We start from the raw sequence: 13,661 nt of genomic DNA on the forward strand, positions 1-13,661 counted from the left end.
TTCCCCAGTCGTCATTATTCATCAGTTCACATTTCCTCGACCACAAAAGCTATTTTGACAATCTATACATCATATGAAAGGGCCTCACGTACTTCACAAAAATGGGTATGTTGGTGACCTTATCTTGACCTTTTGACCTTTTTACACCGGAAGTGCCTGTAAAATGCTTTGAAAGGGCATTATTTAAAGGCTTTTAGGTTGAAATGTACACTTTTTGATGCTTTACCATAAAATTATTACACATCGAGAAAACTGTTTGGTTTTGATTTCTTTGCAATTTGACGAGCTATCAACAACACTTTTTTTCATTGATTCAAACAGTGAACCAACAATAGCCGAACACCTAGTGTTTGTTTCTACAAACACTACATCTAGTTATCTTTCTGTTTTTGTCTTAATGTTCTTAATGTCTTTATAGATTTATTGTAAATAATTATAGATTTTTAATATATGGCCAGGGATATTGGAATTGAAGGCCTTCGGGTTACAGTTTTTAGGTAAACTTTTTTAATTCCATGCACATGTCCCTGGCTTTTGTTTTGTACTGTATATGTTTGTACATTGTGTGTGTTTTTATGCCGAATAAATAATAATAATAATAATAATAATAATAATAATAATAATAATAATAATAATAATAATAATAATAATAATAATAATAATAATAATAATAATAATAATAATAATAATAATAATAATAATAATAATAATAATAATAATAATAATAATAATAATAATAATAATAATAATAATAATAATAATAATAATAATGGTAAATGGCCCCTTAGGTAGACATGGTAAAATAAAGATTCTTAAGGAGACATTTAGTTTTAGGCCCAAATTTCACTAAAATAATTGGTAAATTGCACATAATTTTTCATATTTAAACAAAGAATTTTAACATGTAAGAGATGTAATAAAACTTGTCGGTCACATTTCTTTATTCAAACATACCAATTTGAAGTAGTTATTTTCTGTCTCCCTATTGTTTCAATCCTTATAAGGGTCATCTCAGGGACATTGGTTTAAATATTGATCTTTGGGGTACAGTCTCCTATGGCATAATTGTGCAATTAATACTTATAAGTTACTAACACTAGTACCTTAGGTAGACATTTCGATAGAAATGTTCAGTTGTGTTTAAAGTTTTCTTGTTAACAAAAACATAATACAATTGATAGTCTTCCCATGTATGGTTCTAAATTATGAGATTTCTTGCTTGCCAGTCTGTAACAAGTGATCTGAAATGCCATTAATTATGGCAAAAAAACAAAAAAAAACAAGTAAAACAATGTTTATAGCAAGCTACTAAAGACAAACAAATGACACAAAAACGTTATTTAACTGCTTTCGCAGAAATGAATTTTTTTTTATTCAAGATTACTCAAACACATGTGTATAACTTTTTATTGAAACTTTTTACCATGCGTGTTATTTCTTATACGTCTACAAAATGACCAAGTAAAGCCAATGCATCAAGATCACAATCAAGACACATTTAAAAAGGTGCTGAAGTCCAGTTTAGGCCAATACGTAAATTTGTTTAAGGTACCCTGCCTAAAATTTAAGAGAAATTGTCAAGCTTTGAACACATTGATTGCCCAGTTTTGAGTTGAATTCAAAAATACCCCCCCCCCCAAAAAAAAAAAATAATAAATAAATAAAAAAAAATAAATAAATGAATACAAAAAAAAATAAAAAATAAATAAAACAAATAAATAAAAATAAAAAAATAAAAAAATAAAAACATAAATAAAAATAATAATATTAATAGTATACACATGATAATTTTATTAAGTTAAGTCAAACCCCTCTAAGTAACAAATGCAACATATTCTCTACATACAAAAAAAAATGGCAAATATTCTTTTGACTAAGTCAGAGAATGACAATTATAATATTTAGTTGAGTACTTTGAGTACATACCCAATATGAATAAAGTACATCTTAACATTCATATCATTGCACAAAAAAGGAGTTTAAACATTTGGGGTAAAGTGGTGGGGGTGAAGTGTACATGTTTGCTTTCATGCAAATCGTGTATATTGGAGATAAAGACAAACTTCAACACTTAACTACATGTAGAAACTTTTAACTGTTTAACATGTTTAACAACTTTGAACTCCAAAAATATGAACAGCAACATTTAAATCTTAACATGGTGTATATTGGAGATAAAGAAAAATTTCAACACTTAACTATAAGTAGAAACTTTTAACTGTTTAACATGTTTAACAACTTTTAACTCCAAAAATATGAACAGCAACTTTTAAATCTTAACATGGAATTGAACTATGGCTGACCAAAGTTGACTAGCCACTTCCCCAAAATCTAGTAAAACAGAATAAATGTTGAAAACAGCTGGGTTTTTGAAATGTTAATTTGCTGCTACATAAAACTCGGATTTGTTATTTCTTCACACACTGGTGGTCAGATTTCTACAAGCGGATATTTTATACTTTTGGTTGAACATGTTTGATGGAACCTAATTTCAAGACCTCGGCTAGCAAAAAGTGAGATAGAAAGCCTTGTATGGGTTGTACACTTTTTGACCGCAACAGTATGATAAAATAATAATATGAATTTCTTATTGCAGACTAAAAGCATTTTGACAGTTACTTTATCTCAACATTTATTCTATTTTATTCTACCAGATTTTTCAGGAAAATTTTTGGTCTTCCATAACTTAAGAAACTTTAGGATTGGCTTTCATCCAACATCTTTCAAGTGCTGTATAGCACAGAGGCCACTTTGTTTTACTTTCTTCATCTTTGTTCCCTATTTAATAAAATGTTCTCTTTCACTCTAATTCCAACCCATGTATTACATTTCTCTTTTTAATGAACTTGATTTCATATGTCAATTAATGAGCTTCAATTCCATAATTTTGTTTGACTAAATTTTGCGATATTTCCAAGTTTAAAAAAACAAACATCTGAAACTGTAAACCTGGTCAATGGTTTCCATTTTATTGATGTCTCCTATCGAAGCTTAAAACTGGCTCATATAAACTTTAAGAAACATCAGTACCCGTCCAACCTACATGTATACCGAAGACTAAACATTTGCTGATTACAGACCTTAATGCACGGATGGTTGTCCCTCACGTTAGGGACACATTACCTTTTAAGACTTATCTTTCATGTTGCTAGTCCTCTTCATCACTATCCTCCGCCATTTTGCTCTCTCGTTCATCACCTTAGTTTTATGTCTGTCCATTTGTAAACAGTTTGCATTTTGCATGAATTAAGGAAATCCAGAACTTCAAGTTTCTCTGTGAACACAAGAGCAATCAAAAGTTAACAACATAACATTGTGGTTTTGCTGGAACTACTTTTGGTAAATTTGTATTGGCTTCAGCCAGGTTGGGTCATTCTAGCCTGAACCAGCACATGGCTAAGACATTTCATTTTCACAAAATATGTCATGTTTTTATTATTGTTGATAAAACAAAGAAAATTTGCAATAAAGCAGTGACGGCGTGCAAGACACATACGCCATTATTTAAAAATGTAGAATGTACGCCAAAAAGTTTTCAAGAGTCTTTGAGTTTACCTCTGGTTTTTTATCCTTGGCAAAAGGCACAATAATTGGTGGAAGACAAAAGTAATAATGACAAATAAAAGTGGGCAAGATGCCACATTGTGTCACAATGAATTTAAACTAGATGGTTTGACAGGCTTCATGCAATGAAAATTGAACTGCAAGTGTGTTATTTGATGTTTTGTTTGAGGTAGAAGACATGTGTACAGTAGCATTCAAAACTATTTATCTTCAAAAATGCAATTGCAAGATTGCTTACTTGGTATCGTCTGCTTGGACTTTCCAGTTATTATTCCTGTGAAATACTCCACCACCTTTTCTTCGTCCTGCTTGGGCCAGCAGTAGTTTCTCTTTGTTCCTGTAAAGAAGTAAACGTTTGATAATTACTTGACAAAAATCATCAGACACAACACCATGCATAACATTGATTGCATTAATCGTTTTTAACGGTTTTAAATGGCCGTTTCAAACCGCTAGGGTTGTGGCCGTGACAATGACAAAAATGGTTTTAATACCACACGTCCAAAATCGCAATGCCAGAACGGATAGCCAATGCACTAAATCAGGCATGCGATGAATGTTCTATCAATAAAGAACTACATGAAAAGCCACATTATTAAGAATACATCATTTAATAACTTGGTGAAAAATAAAATATTTAGGAGACGTCTTATAATAACTATTGGGAAAAGTCATTTGTTAAGGAGACACTATTTAATAACTTGGTGAAAATCAAATATTTAGGAGACATCTTATAATAACTATTGGGAAGTCATTTATTAAGGAGACACTATTTAATAACTTACTGAAAAATCATATATTTAGGAGACATCTTATAATAACTATTGGGAAATCATTTATTAAGGAGACATTATTTAATACCTTAGTGAAAAATCATATATTTAGGAGACATCTTATAATAACTATTGGGAAATCATTTATTAAGGAGACACTATTTAATACCTTAGTGAAAAATCATATTTAGGAGACATCTTATAATAACTATTGGGAAATCATTTATTAAGGAGACACTATTTAATAACTTAGTGAAAAATCATATATTTAGTAATTACATACCATGACTACCTTGTGGAACAGGATCTTTATCCTTCCAAGCCAACAGCATGTTAACATCTTTCTTGCCTAGTTAAGTAACAAAACAAATTTGTTATACAATAACTCAAATAAATAACAACAAATCTTTATTAACTTGGGTGTTGCATGTCTTTCTGGTGCAGGGGATGCACCCAATTGTCTAGGGGTGCTTGTAGACAATTAAAAATGTTTTTTTCCCAGTTGTATTTTTCCTAAACAAGACCCTTTCTTGTTATGCAGTTTCTAATTTTTATTAAATTATCTGACATAAAGGTAAACAATACATTGTCTGCCCAGCACTTACTACATACATGTAAAAAGCTTATAAAATGTAACATTTTATTCGGGTATTCAAAAATGGGGGGGGGGGGGGGCACCAGTGGTGGGGGCACCAAGTGTGGGGTCATAGACATAAGTGAGGAGTTATGCTGGTGTTCTGGTGTGACAAAGCACCACATCAATTAACAGAGATGCAAGCTAAATTTCCCATGAACTAAGAGTTGAGAAAGGAGCAACAGGACACAAATTTATGTACTTACCTGTACTCTTTGAAACAGCAGGTGCCAGTTGTGGAGTTGGAAAATCGGTACATCCATCATCAACAACTTCTTTGGCTACATATTAAACAGTTATTCAAACACAGTTAAATTATACATCTACATGTGTTAATGCACATTTCGTATTGACATGGGAGATTAAGCTAAAAGACAGAAAAATCCAAGTACTCACACACTGTTACTGGCAAAGATTCTGCAGAGGGCAAGGTATCAGATTGTTGATTCCCTGTAAGACAGAAAGAATTAATGTAGTGAATGTAGCATAAATATCATTTGGTAATTTAATACCTGCATTGATATCTTGGTGTTTTGATTGAATAGACCCATCTTTTAAATGCAATGTCATGAGCATTTTTATTGCACTTACTGTAAACCCATGTGTGTTCACTCTCATGCAGGCATAGACTTTCCCAACATAAGCAGAATACTCCCAAACTGAAAAGTTTTAAAGTTAAGTTCTCTAACCCTACACCAAAGTCTATTCTAACCTCCCCGAGCTCAAACAGAGAAGTAAAAAAAGCAATCACTCACGCTCATCAATCTGCATTAGTTGCTTCCCAACTTGCACTACCTCAGCAATTGCAGGTGGTACTTGGTAGATATTCTGGTTAACTAGACTTGAGTGACCCATGTGACGGAAAAACAATTCTCGATCATGCTCAGGAAGCTCCATGGCCGCATATAGTGTACTGACCCTGTGGCGATTTTTTGTTGCTGTCAATCTAGCCGATCCTTCAATTCCTGCTTCACTACATATGTTCTTAAGTGCATGCCATCCAGTAACATGAGTTGATGATCCCTGTACACATGGAAAGACATATAAGTTGTCCTCTTTGACACCGGCTGAGGTCCTCACTTCTTGACTTGTTAGCTTCCTCATTGCCTCGATGGTGTCTGGTGGGAACAGAATTGGCACCAAGTGGTTGTTACCTTTCCCTGTTTGGTATGATACTCGAAGGTGACTTAGAAGTTTCTTCTCAATTGGATCCTGCATATCCTCAGCCCTCTGGGTGTCAATCCATTGGTTATCTTCAGCTTCTTGCCATTCAAACAGTTTCAACCTGGACGGTTCCCCACCTCTACGAGCGTTGAAGACAGTAAGGCGAGATACTGTGAGATCTCTTAGCATGATGAAATTCCTAGAATCCCATACCATGAAATCATCGGTGACCATTCTGGACACTTTGTTGATGGTATGCTGGCGTAACTTAACAACATCATCTTCTATTGGTAGCTCTATCGGTTTTCGCAAACTTTTCTGACGGCGGTAGTTTATGTGGTAGATTGCATCACCGAATATGAATTCATGATTGAGTTCAAAGACGGATATAAATCTATCTATCTCTGCAGCAGACTCGTCTTGACGTTCCATCAAATGGATGGATTTGATTATTTTGCACGCCTTCTTAATAAGGTAGTACAGTGCAGTCTTCAGACCACTCTTGATGCCTGAGGAATCAGCCTGTGTGGTGTAATCTTGAATTGCTTCACTTAACACATTAAAATGTTCTCGTTTGAACATTTCTGCCACTGTGGAGTTCTCCTGATTATTAGCCAAGGCAGCATCTTGATCTTTATAAACAAGATACAAAGAGGCAAGCCGCCTCATGTCTGACATGACAGACTTCTTAACTTCCGTCACCTTGTCTTTCTTGTTCATCCCTTTTCGCCAAAGCTGTTTCCCTATACTTAAGACAACAGGATCAGTTCGACAAATATCACCTACTTTGGTGTCTCTGAATTTGCAAAGAATGTCTCTTCTGAAATCTTCTGAGATGTCATCATTTGGCGTCATTAATGACAGAGGAATAGAGCATGCTGTTGAATTGGAATCTCCCTGACACCTATACTTGTGTTTTTTGAAATACATCTTCGAGTAAAACCCATTACAAAGCCCACACAAGACAAGTTTGCTATCATTCGAGGTCTTCCTTTCTCGCTGATAAACTGGTGTTGACATTCTCATTTGTTCCTGGTTTGCTTCCAGAATACCTTTCTTCTTGAGAAAATCAAAAGCTGCATCCCTCTCATTTTTCGGCAGATTCATGGCATTTGAAACTTCTTTTACCTTTTTGTGCACCAGTTGAACATGCCTCGTTAGTTTTTCTTGAAAGTACTTTTTGCAAAATGGGCACATGCGTTTTGGTTTCTTATACTTGGATGTTGGTTTAGACTGAGACCCTGTTTTACTATTGACCGGCAAAACTTTCGGCTTCCTGGGTGGATTGTTACAAACAGGAAAAATTGTGGACTGACTGTCTGACTCTGCATCACTGTCCGTATTATCACTGCTGTCTGATCCTGATTCATCATCTTCGTAGTGCCACTCTGAACCATCCGAATCACAATCTGAATCAGACACATCTGATGAACGACTTGGTTGTGTGTACAACTGTCGTTTCTCATAGAGTACCGCTTCAGGACTTGACTGTCAAAACAAAAAATAGAAAACAAGATACCACACTTTAAACTTGGGTAGTTTTAACTTTAAACAAGTGATGTCTAAATAAAAATTGTAAGAATAACCACGCACATTTTCTTTCAGGGAACTGAAGGTCCAGAAATTTGTTGAGACTCTATAAAAAACATGAAGCGCCTCATCAGTGTTGAGCTTTCTTCTATTCAATCGTTCAGCCTGATAGTAACAGGTGATGATGCACAATGAAGCCTGAACACTGAGGAAGTAACACGTATTTCATATTAAGGACACAAAAATCTTAAGGGACCTTTCATTCCCCTGAAAAAAAAATGTGAACGGGTACTTTTTCAATTGTTATTTTAATTCAATAAAATAAACCAATGGGAGACAAACTTGTTCATTATAATTCCAGGTTAATAAAGACCAAGCATTTAGGTGATTAGATAAGAAAAGCTAAAAAAGGTACTTAAGAAATAGTGATCATATTTCAATTAAGGGTCACGCAAAAAAACAAATCTGTGAAATTTCAGTTTAAAATAACAGGATATGGATGTGTACTTTTTCAATTATGATGATAACATACATGGCCTTTGGGAGACTAACTTGTCAAATAAAGTTATGTCTTTGTAAAAACCATCCTTTGGGAGACAAATTGGTGCAGCCAGTATTTCTATTTTAGTACCTCATAGTGCATCAGTCTTTCTAAGTCTCATGTAAACATGTATTTTATGTTTTATTGTTTTCATTGAACATGCAGTAGTACACCAAGACTTTGGCACACAATCCTAGCTGGTCCTAGCAAAACATGTTTCCTACAAGGGTGATAATGCCAAACAAAACTTACTGTGCTTAATTTATAACACTTTTGTTAATATAGCTAAATGGGAGGTCTAACAAATAACGAATAAATTTACCAATTTCAGTCCACAAAAGGAAAGCTCTGCAAGAGCAGTCTGCTCATCTGGTAGAAGCTCGGGCTCCTTGTATGGCCTGAATTGCTGCTAGGAATAAAATAGAAATCTTCATCAGTTATAAAGTGATGTTTGAAGCTTTGCATGATGTGGAGAATAAGAAGTAACTATACCTAGTAGTATAAATGTCTTTTGGGAAAAGTGGTGGCTCTGAAAAGAGCTCTGGTTCTAGAAGTAGATAGGCCTAAGACTTGTTGTTACAAATTGTTTAAGTTTGAAGTTGGTTGGTAAGTGTTGCCAAGGTCAAAGGTCACCATCATCAGTGTTGAGCTTTCTACTATTCAATCGTTCAGCCTGATAGTAACAGGTGATGATGTACAGTGAAGCTTAAACACTGAGGAAGTGGTAACACAGATTTCATATTAGGGAAACAAACATCTTAAGGGACTTTTCAGTCCCCTGAATGAAAAATGTGGACGGGTACTTTTTGAATTTGTATTTTAATTCAATAAAAATAAGCCTTTGGGAGACAAATTTGTTAACTATAATTATGTGTTGATAAAGACCAAGCATTTAGGAGACAATTTTTGTCTCCCAATGTTTCTTTATAACATTATCTCTCTAATGCTCATTAAATTTTATTTAAAAAGTGTTTATCAACAGGAAACTAGTGGTTTCGTCAAGACCAGATGTACACAATCCTAGCTCATCCTAGATTTAGCTCCTACATTTTTTTAATGACTGCATCAAACTATCGTTTTATAAATTCATTTGAAGACAATTATAAGACATAGCCCACTTACAATAAATATGTGACAGTATGCACACATTGGGATGTTCACACCCAACCAATGACAGAAAAGGGGAACAATTTTGCCTTTGGCTTCCAACTTTTGTTTGTGTTTTCAAAACAATAAAGGATCAAAGAGCACATACCACATTGGGGTTTTTCTTTAGAGAAGAGAGCTCAGTCAGTCGCTTGACTCGGGAACTACAACCTGAAATAAGAAAAAAGTTGTTACATTTGAAAAAGAAAACAAATTGAGAAACATATGTACAAGTGCCTCTGGCTCAGCATAATATTTAGATCGAGTCACTTAGCCAGTTGGACCGAACCTGGGGAAACATTTTTTTTGTGTTAATTATCCTTGCTCAGGTAGAAAGCAATCAACAGTACGTAACCTATTTTATGCTGCAGCAAAACTAATATTGTAATCCACACAACTGAAAACTAAGAAACATGTATGCATTTGTGAAAACAACAAATTGTAAAATATCAATAAAAACTTGGTGTTTAAGTGGTTTGTTGCTTGCTACTAATAAAAATATGCACTTATTACTAACTTACTCAGTTCAACCACCGTAACTTGGAAGGTTTTCGTGACTGATTTTCCTGTAGAATTAGTGAAGGTGTAAGTCACTGCTGTTGTCTGTCCAGTTGGGAAGGGGCTTCCAGATTCTATTGTCTTGCTTGAGATGACAGTTCCCAAATTGTCATTTGTTGTTGGCTCAGCCCAGGTCACTGTTGTGTTTGGAGTGCCAAAGGGAACAGTCACACTGATGTCTTCAGGGAAGCTAGTGACAAAAGGATCAGTTCTGTCTGCTGTTGGAAAAGAATTATCTGTACTGATTTATTATTCAATACATCTTTACTAACTTAAATAAATGGTACATTTCTAACTTTATCTTAGTAATGGTGCTTGTCACAAAAAACAGAAACTGTCTTCTTTTTTTTGGGGGGGGGGGAGGGTGGGAGAGGATAATAAACTGCCTACTAACACACACATCGGGTCATGTTTTTTACTTTTCTGTGGCACTGAAAAAAGAGGAAATCAGATAATCCTTAAAAAAAATTGCGTGTCTGTAAAAAATGTACTAGCAGTTGTTTATTTTATACAAATTGGATTTTAAATTTAAGTCTTTCGGCACTGCTATTTAGCTTTAAATGAGAGTACACTGAACACGTAGAAAAAGTGACACAACAATTGTTACATTAATTGTTACTGAGATTTACAAGGTAACCATGAGGGACATCAAAAAACTTTACAAAAACTAATGAGAAAAAAGAATTATTGACATATTCGAAGTAAATGAGATGTGCTAAAAAAAGATTAAACCATCACTTACCTAGCACATTCACCTTCACATTTAATGTTCGAGTGACTGAATTTCCGGAAAGATCTGTGAATAAATATGTCACAGGGGTGGTTCCTGGAGAAAAGAAACTTCCCGGTTGCCTGTCTGAGTTAATTGACTGGTCCCGAGTTGTTGGACACTGTTGGATTTGGCCAAACTACAGACACATCAGATTTTCCAAATGGAATGGTAACAGAGACATCCTCTGGGAAAGCTGTCACCTGAGGTAATACTGTATCAGCTGTGAACAGTGAGACAAACCACTTTATGAGAATACACAATTATAAAAGTAATTATTGTACTCTACAATTCGATACCTACATGCAGAGGCATATATTAAGAGAGTTGCGAAAACTCCTGATTAGAAGCTATTTCAAACTAAACACATGAGCGCAATACACCTTGTGTGACTTGACAATGGAGCGTCAGTCCACATATGAGCCAATCAGCATGGAGGATTCACAGTGCGTGTGCGTTGACGTGCGTGTGTGGCGGCCATAGCTGCAGTGGCGTAAATTCCCATGAACGAGCTGCTCGGATTTAATTAGTACACACCGCAACTTTCTCCATACACAGCGCTGCCTACATGTGGTGTGTCATATTAATGTTTTTACTGTGATGAACAACTTTGAGTTCTCTTTTACACTTACTTAGTTCAACCACTGTAACTTGGAAGGTTTTCTTGACTGAATTTCCTGTAGAATTAGTGAAGGTGTAAGTCACTGCTGTTGTCTGTCCAGTTGGGAAGGGGCTTCCAGATTCTATTGTCTTGCTTGAGATGACAGTTCCCAAATTGTCATTTGTTGTTGGCTCAGCCCAGGTCACTGTTGTGTTTGGAGTGCCAAAGGGAACAGTCACACTGATGTCTTCAGGGAAGCTAGTGACAAAAGGATCAGTTCTGTCTGCTGTTGGAAAAGAATTATCTGTACTGATTTATTATTCAATACATCTTTACTAACTTAAATAAATGGTACATTTCTAACTTTATCTTAGTAATGGTGCTTGTCACAAAAAACAGAAACTGTCTTCTTTTTTTGGGGGGGGGGGAGGGTGGGAGAGGATAATAAACTGCCTACTAACACACACATCGGGTCATGTTTTTTACTTTTCTGTGGCACTGAAAAAAAGAGGAAATCAGATAATCCTTAAAAAAAATTGCGTGTCTGTAAAAAATGTACTAGCAGTTGTTTATTTTATACAAATTGGATTTTAAATTTAAGTCTTTCGGCACTGCTATTTAGCTTTAAATGAGAGTACACTGAACACGTAGAAAAAGTGACACAACAATTGTTACATTAATTGTTACTGAGATTTACAAGGTAACCATGAGGGACATCAAAAAACTTTACAAAAACTAATGAGAAAAAATGAATTATTGACATATTCGAAGTAAATGAGATGTGCTAAAAAAAGATTAAACCATCACTTACCTAGCACATTCACCTTCACATTTAATGTTCGAGTGACTGAATTTCCGGAAAGATCTGTGAATAAATATGTCACAGGGGTGGTTCCTGGAGAAAAGAAACTTCCCGGTTGCCTGTCTGAGTTAATTATGACTGGTCCCGAGTTGTTGGACACTGTTGGATTTGGCCAAACTACAGACACATCAGATTTTCCAAATGGAATGGTAACAGAGACATCCTCTGGGAAAGCTGTCACCTGAGGTAATACTGTATCAGCTGTGAACAGTGAGACAAACCACTTTATGAGAATACACAATTATAAAAGTAATTATTGTACTCTACAATTCGATACCTACATGCAGAGGCATATATTAAGAGAGTTGCGAAAACTCCTGATTAGAAGCTATTTCAAACTAAACACATGAGCGCAATACACCTTGTGTGACTTGACAATGGAGCGTCAGTCCACATATGAGCCAATCAGCATGGAGGATTCACAGTGCGTGTGCGTTGACGTGCGTGTGTGGCGGCCATAGCTGCAGTGGCGTAAATTCCCATGAACGAGCTGCTCGGATTTAATTAGTACACACCGCAACTTTCTCCATACACAGCGCTGCCTACATGTGGTGTGTCATATTAATGTTTTTACTGTGATGAACAACTTTGAGTTCTCTTTTACACTTACTTAGTTCAACCACTGTAACTTGGAAGGTTTTCTTGACTGAATTTCCTGTAGAATTAGTGAAGGTGTAAGTCACTGCTGTTGTCTGTCCAGTTGGGAAGGGGCTTCCAGATTCTATTGTCTTGCTTGAGATGACAGTTCCCAAATTGTCATTTGTTGTTGGCTCAGCCCAGGTCACTGTTGTGTTTGGAGTGCCAAAGGGAACAGTCACACTGATGTCTTCAGGGAAGCTAGTGACAAAAGGATCAGTTCTGTCTGCTGTTGAAAGAGAAAGTTATATAAGCTCAGCTCTGATTTGTCAACTTTTTTAGAACACAACATCTTAATTATTATTTAACACCTACATATGGCCGGTGCATCATATTCAGGATTGTGTCATTTTTAGAGTCCTGGCCAATCAGGTATCCATGTATCTAAATGGACTTAATCGCCTTAGGGTGTGTACAAGCCGGGAGAGTGCGTTCTTTTATTAGAGAACAGCGTGAAAATGGACTGCGCAGTGTAGACAAAATTACCGCAATCTCAGACTTGATATCAAGTCTATCCCCAACCATATACGCCTTTTAGACAAAGTCCATTGAGGCAAGTTCTGTGGACATATTGATTTTGATGTATGGACCCCAGTTCAATCGGCTTCTGCTTGTACAATCCAAAAACAAATTTTATTTTGATATTCCAAGTATTGATGTAGTTAGTGCGATGACACCATTTCTTTTGTCTTAGTCCTAATTACCTTCAAATGTAAAAAACAGACCGCCAATTCAAGACACACCCACAAACCAAATATCTAAGCAAAATTTCAAATATTTGTCAAGTTATCATGATGACGTCATTTCTTTTGTCTCAGCCAAGGTTTCTGCTTTAGCGAGTATCCTTTGCCAGTGATTTATTTAGCCATGATTGTCCTTATGG

General features: G+C 35.4%; 1 protein-coding gene across 1 annotated transcript in view; it reads right to left on the reverse strand.

The window, feature by feature from the left end:
• Nucleotides 1-3,186: 3,186 nt before the first annotated feature.
• Nucleotides 3,187-13,661, reverse strand: part of LOC117300239 — a 10,648-nt gene continuing 173 nt past the window's right edge. Inside the window, exons 2-14 of the mRNA XM_033783966.1 lie at nucleotides 12,753-12,979; nucleotides 12,092-12,343; nucleotides 11,331-11,566; nucleotides 10,653-10,818; nucleotides 9,874-10,128; nucleotides 9,462-9,523; nucleotides 8,529-8,615; nucleotides 5,727-7,623; nucleotides 5,368-5,421; nucleotides 5,178-5,252; nucleotides 4,621-4,686; nucleotides 3,803-3,901; nucleotides 3,187-3,274 (exon numbers count right to left, since the gene is read on the reverse strand). Of these exons, the coding sequence (XP_033639857.1) occupies nucleotides 3,195-3,274; nucleotides 3,803-3,901; nucleotides 4,621-4,686; nucleotides 5,178-5,252; nucleotides 5,368-5,421; nucleotides 5,727-7,623; nucleotides 8,529-8,615; nucleotides 9,462-9,523; nucleotides 9,874-10,128; nucleotides 10,653-10,818; nucleotides 11,331-11,566; nucleotides 12,092-12,343; nucleotides 12,753-12,979 (3,556 nt within the window). The 3' untranslated portion in view covers nucleotides 3,187-3,194. The remainder of the gene's footprint in view (nucleotides 3,275-3,802; nucleotides 3,902-4,620; nucleotides 4,687-5,177; nucleotides 5,253-5,367; nucleotides 5,422-5,726; nucleotides 7,624-8,528; nucleotides 8,616-9,461; nucleotides 9,524-9,873; nucleotides 10,129-10,652; nucleotides 10,819-11,330; nucleotides 11,567-12,091; nucleotides 12,344-12,752; nucleotides 12,980-13,661) is intronic.

Source organism: Asterias rubens, chromosome 15 (assembly GCF_902459465.1).
Source record: "Asterias rubens chromosome 15, eAstRub1.3, whole genome shotgun sequence".
Lineage (NCBI taxonomy): Eukaryota > Metazoa > Echinodermata > Asteroidea > Forcipulatida > Asteriidae > Asterias > Asterias rubens.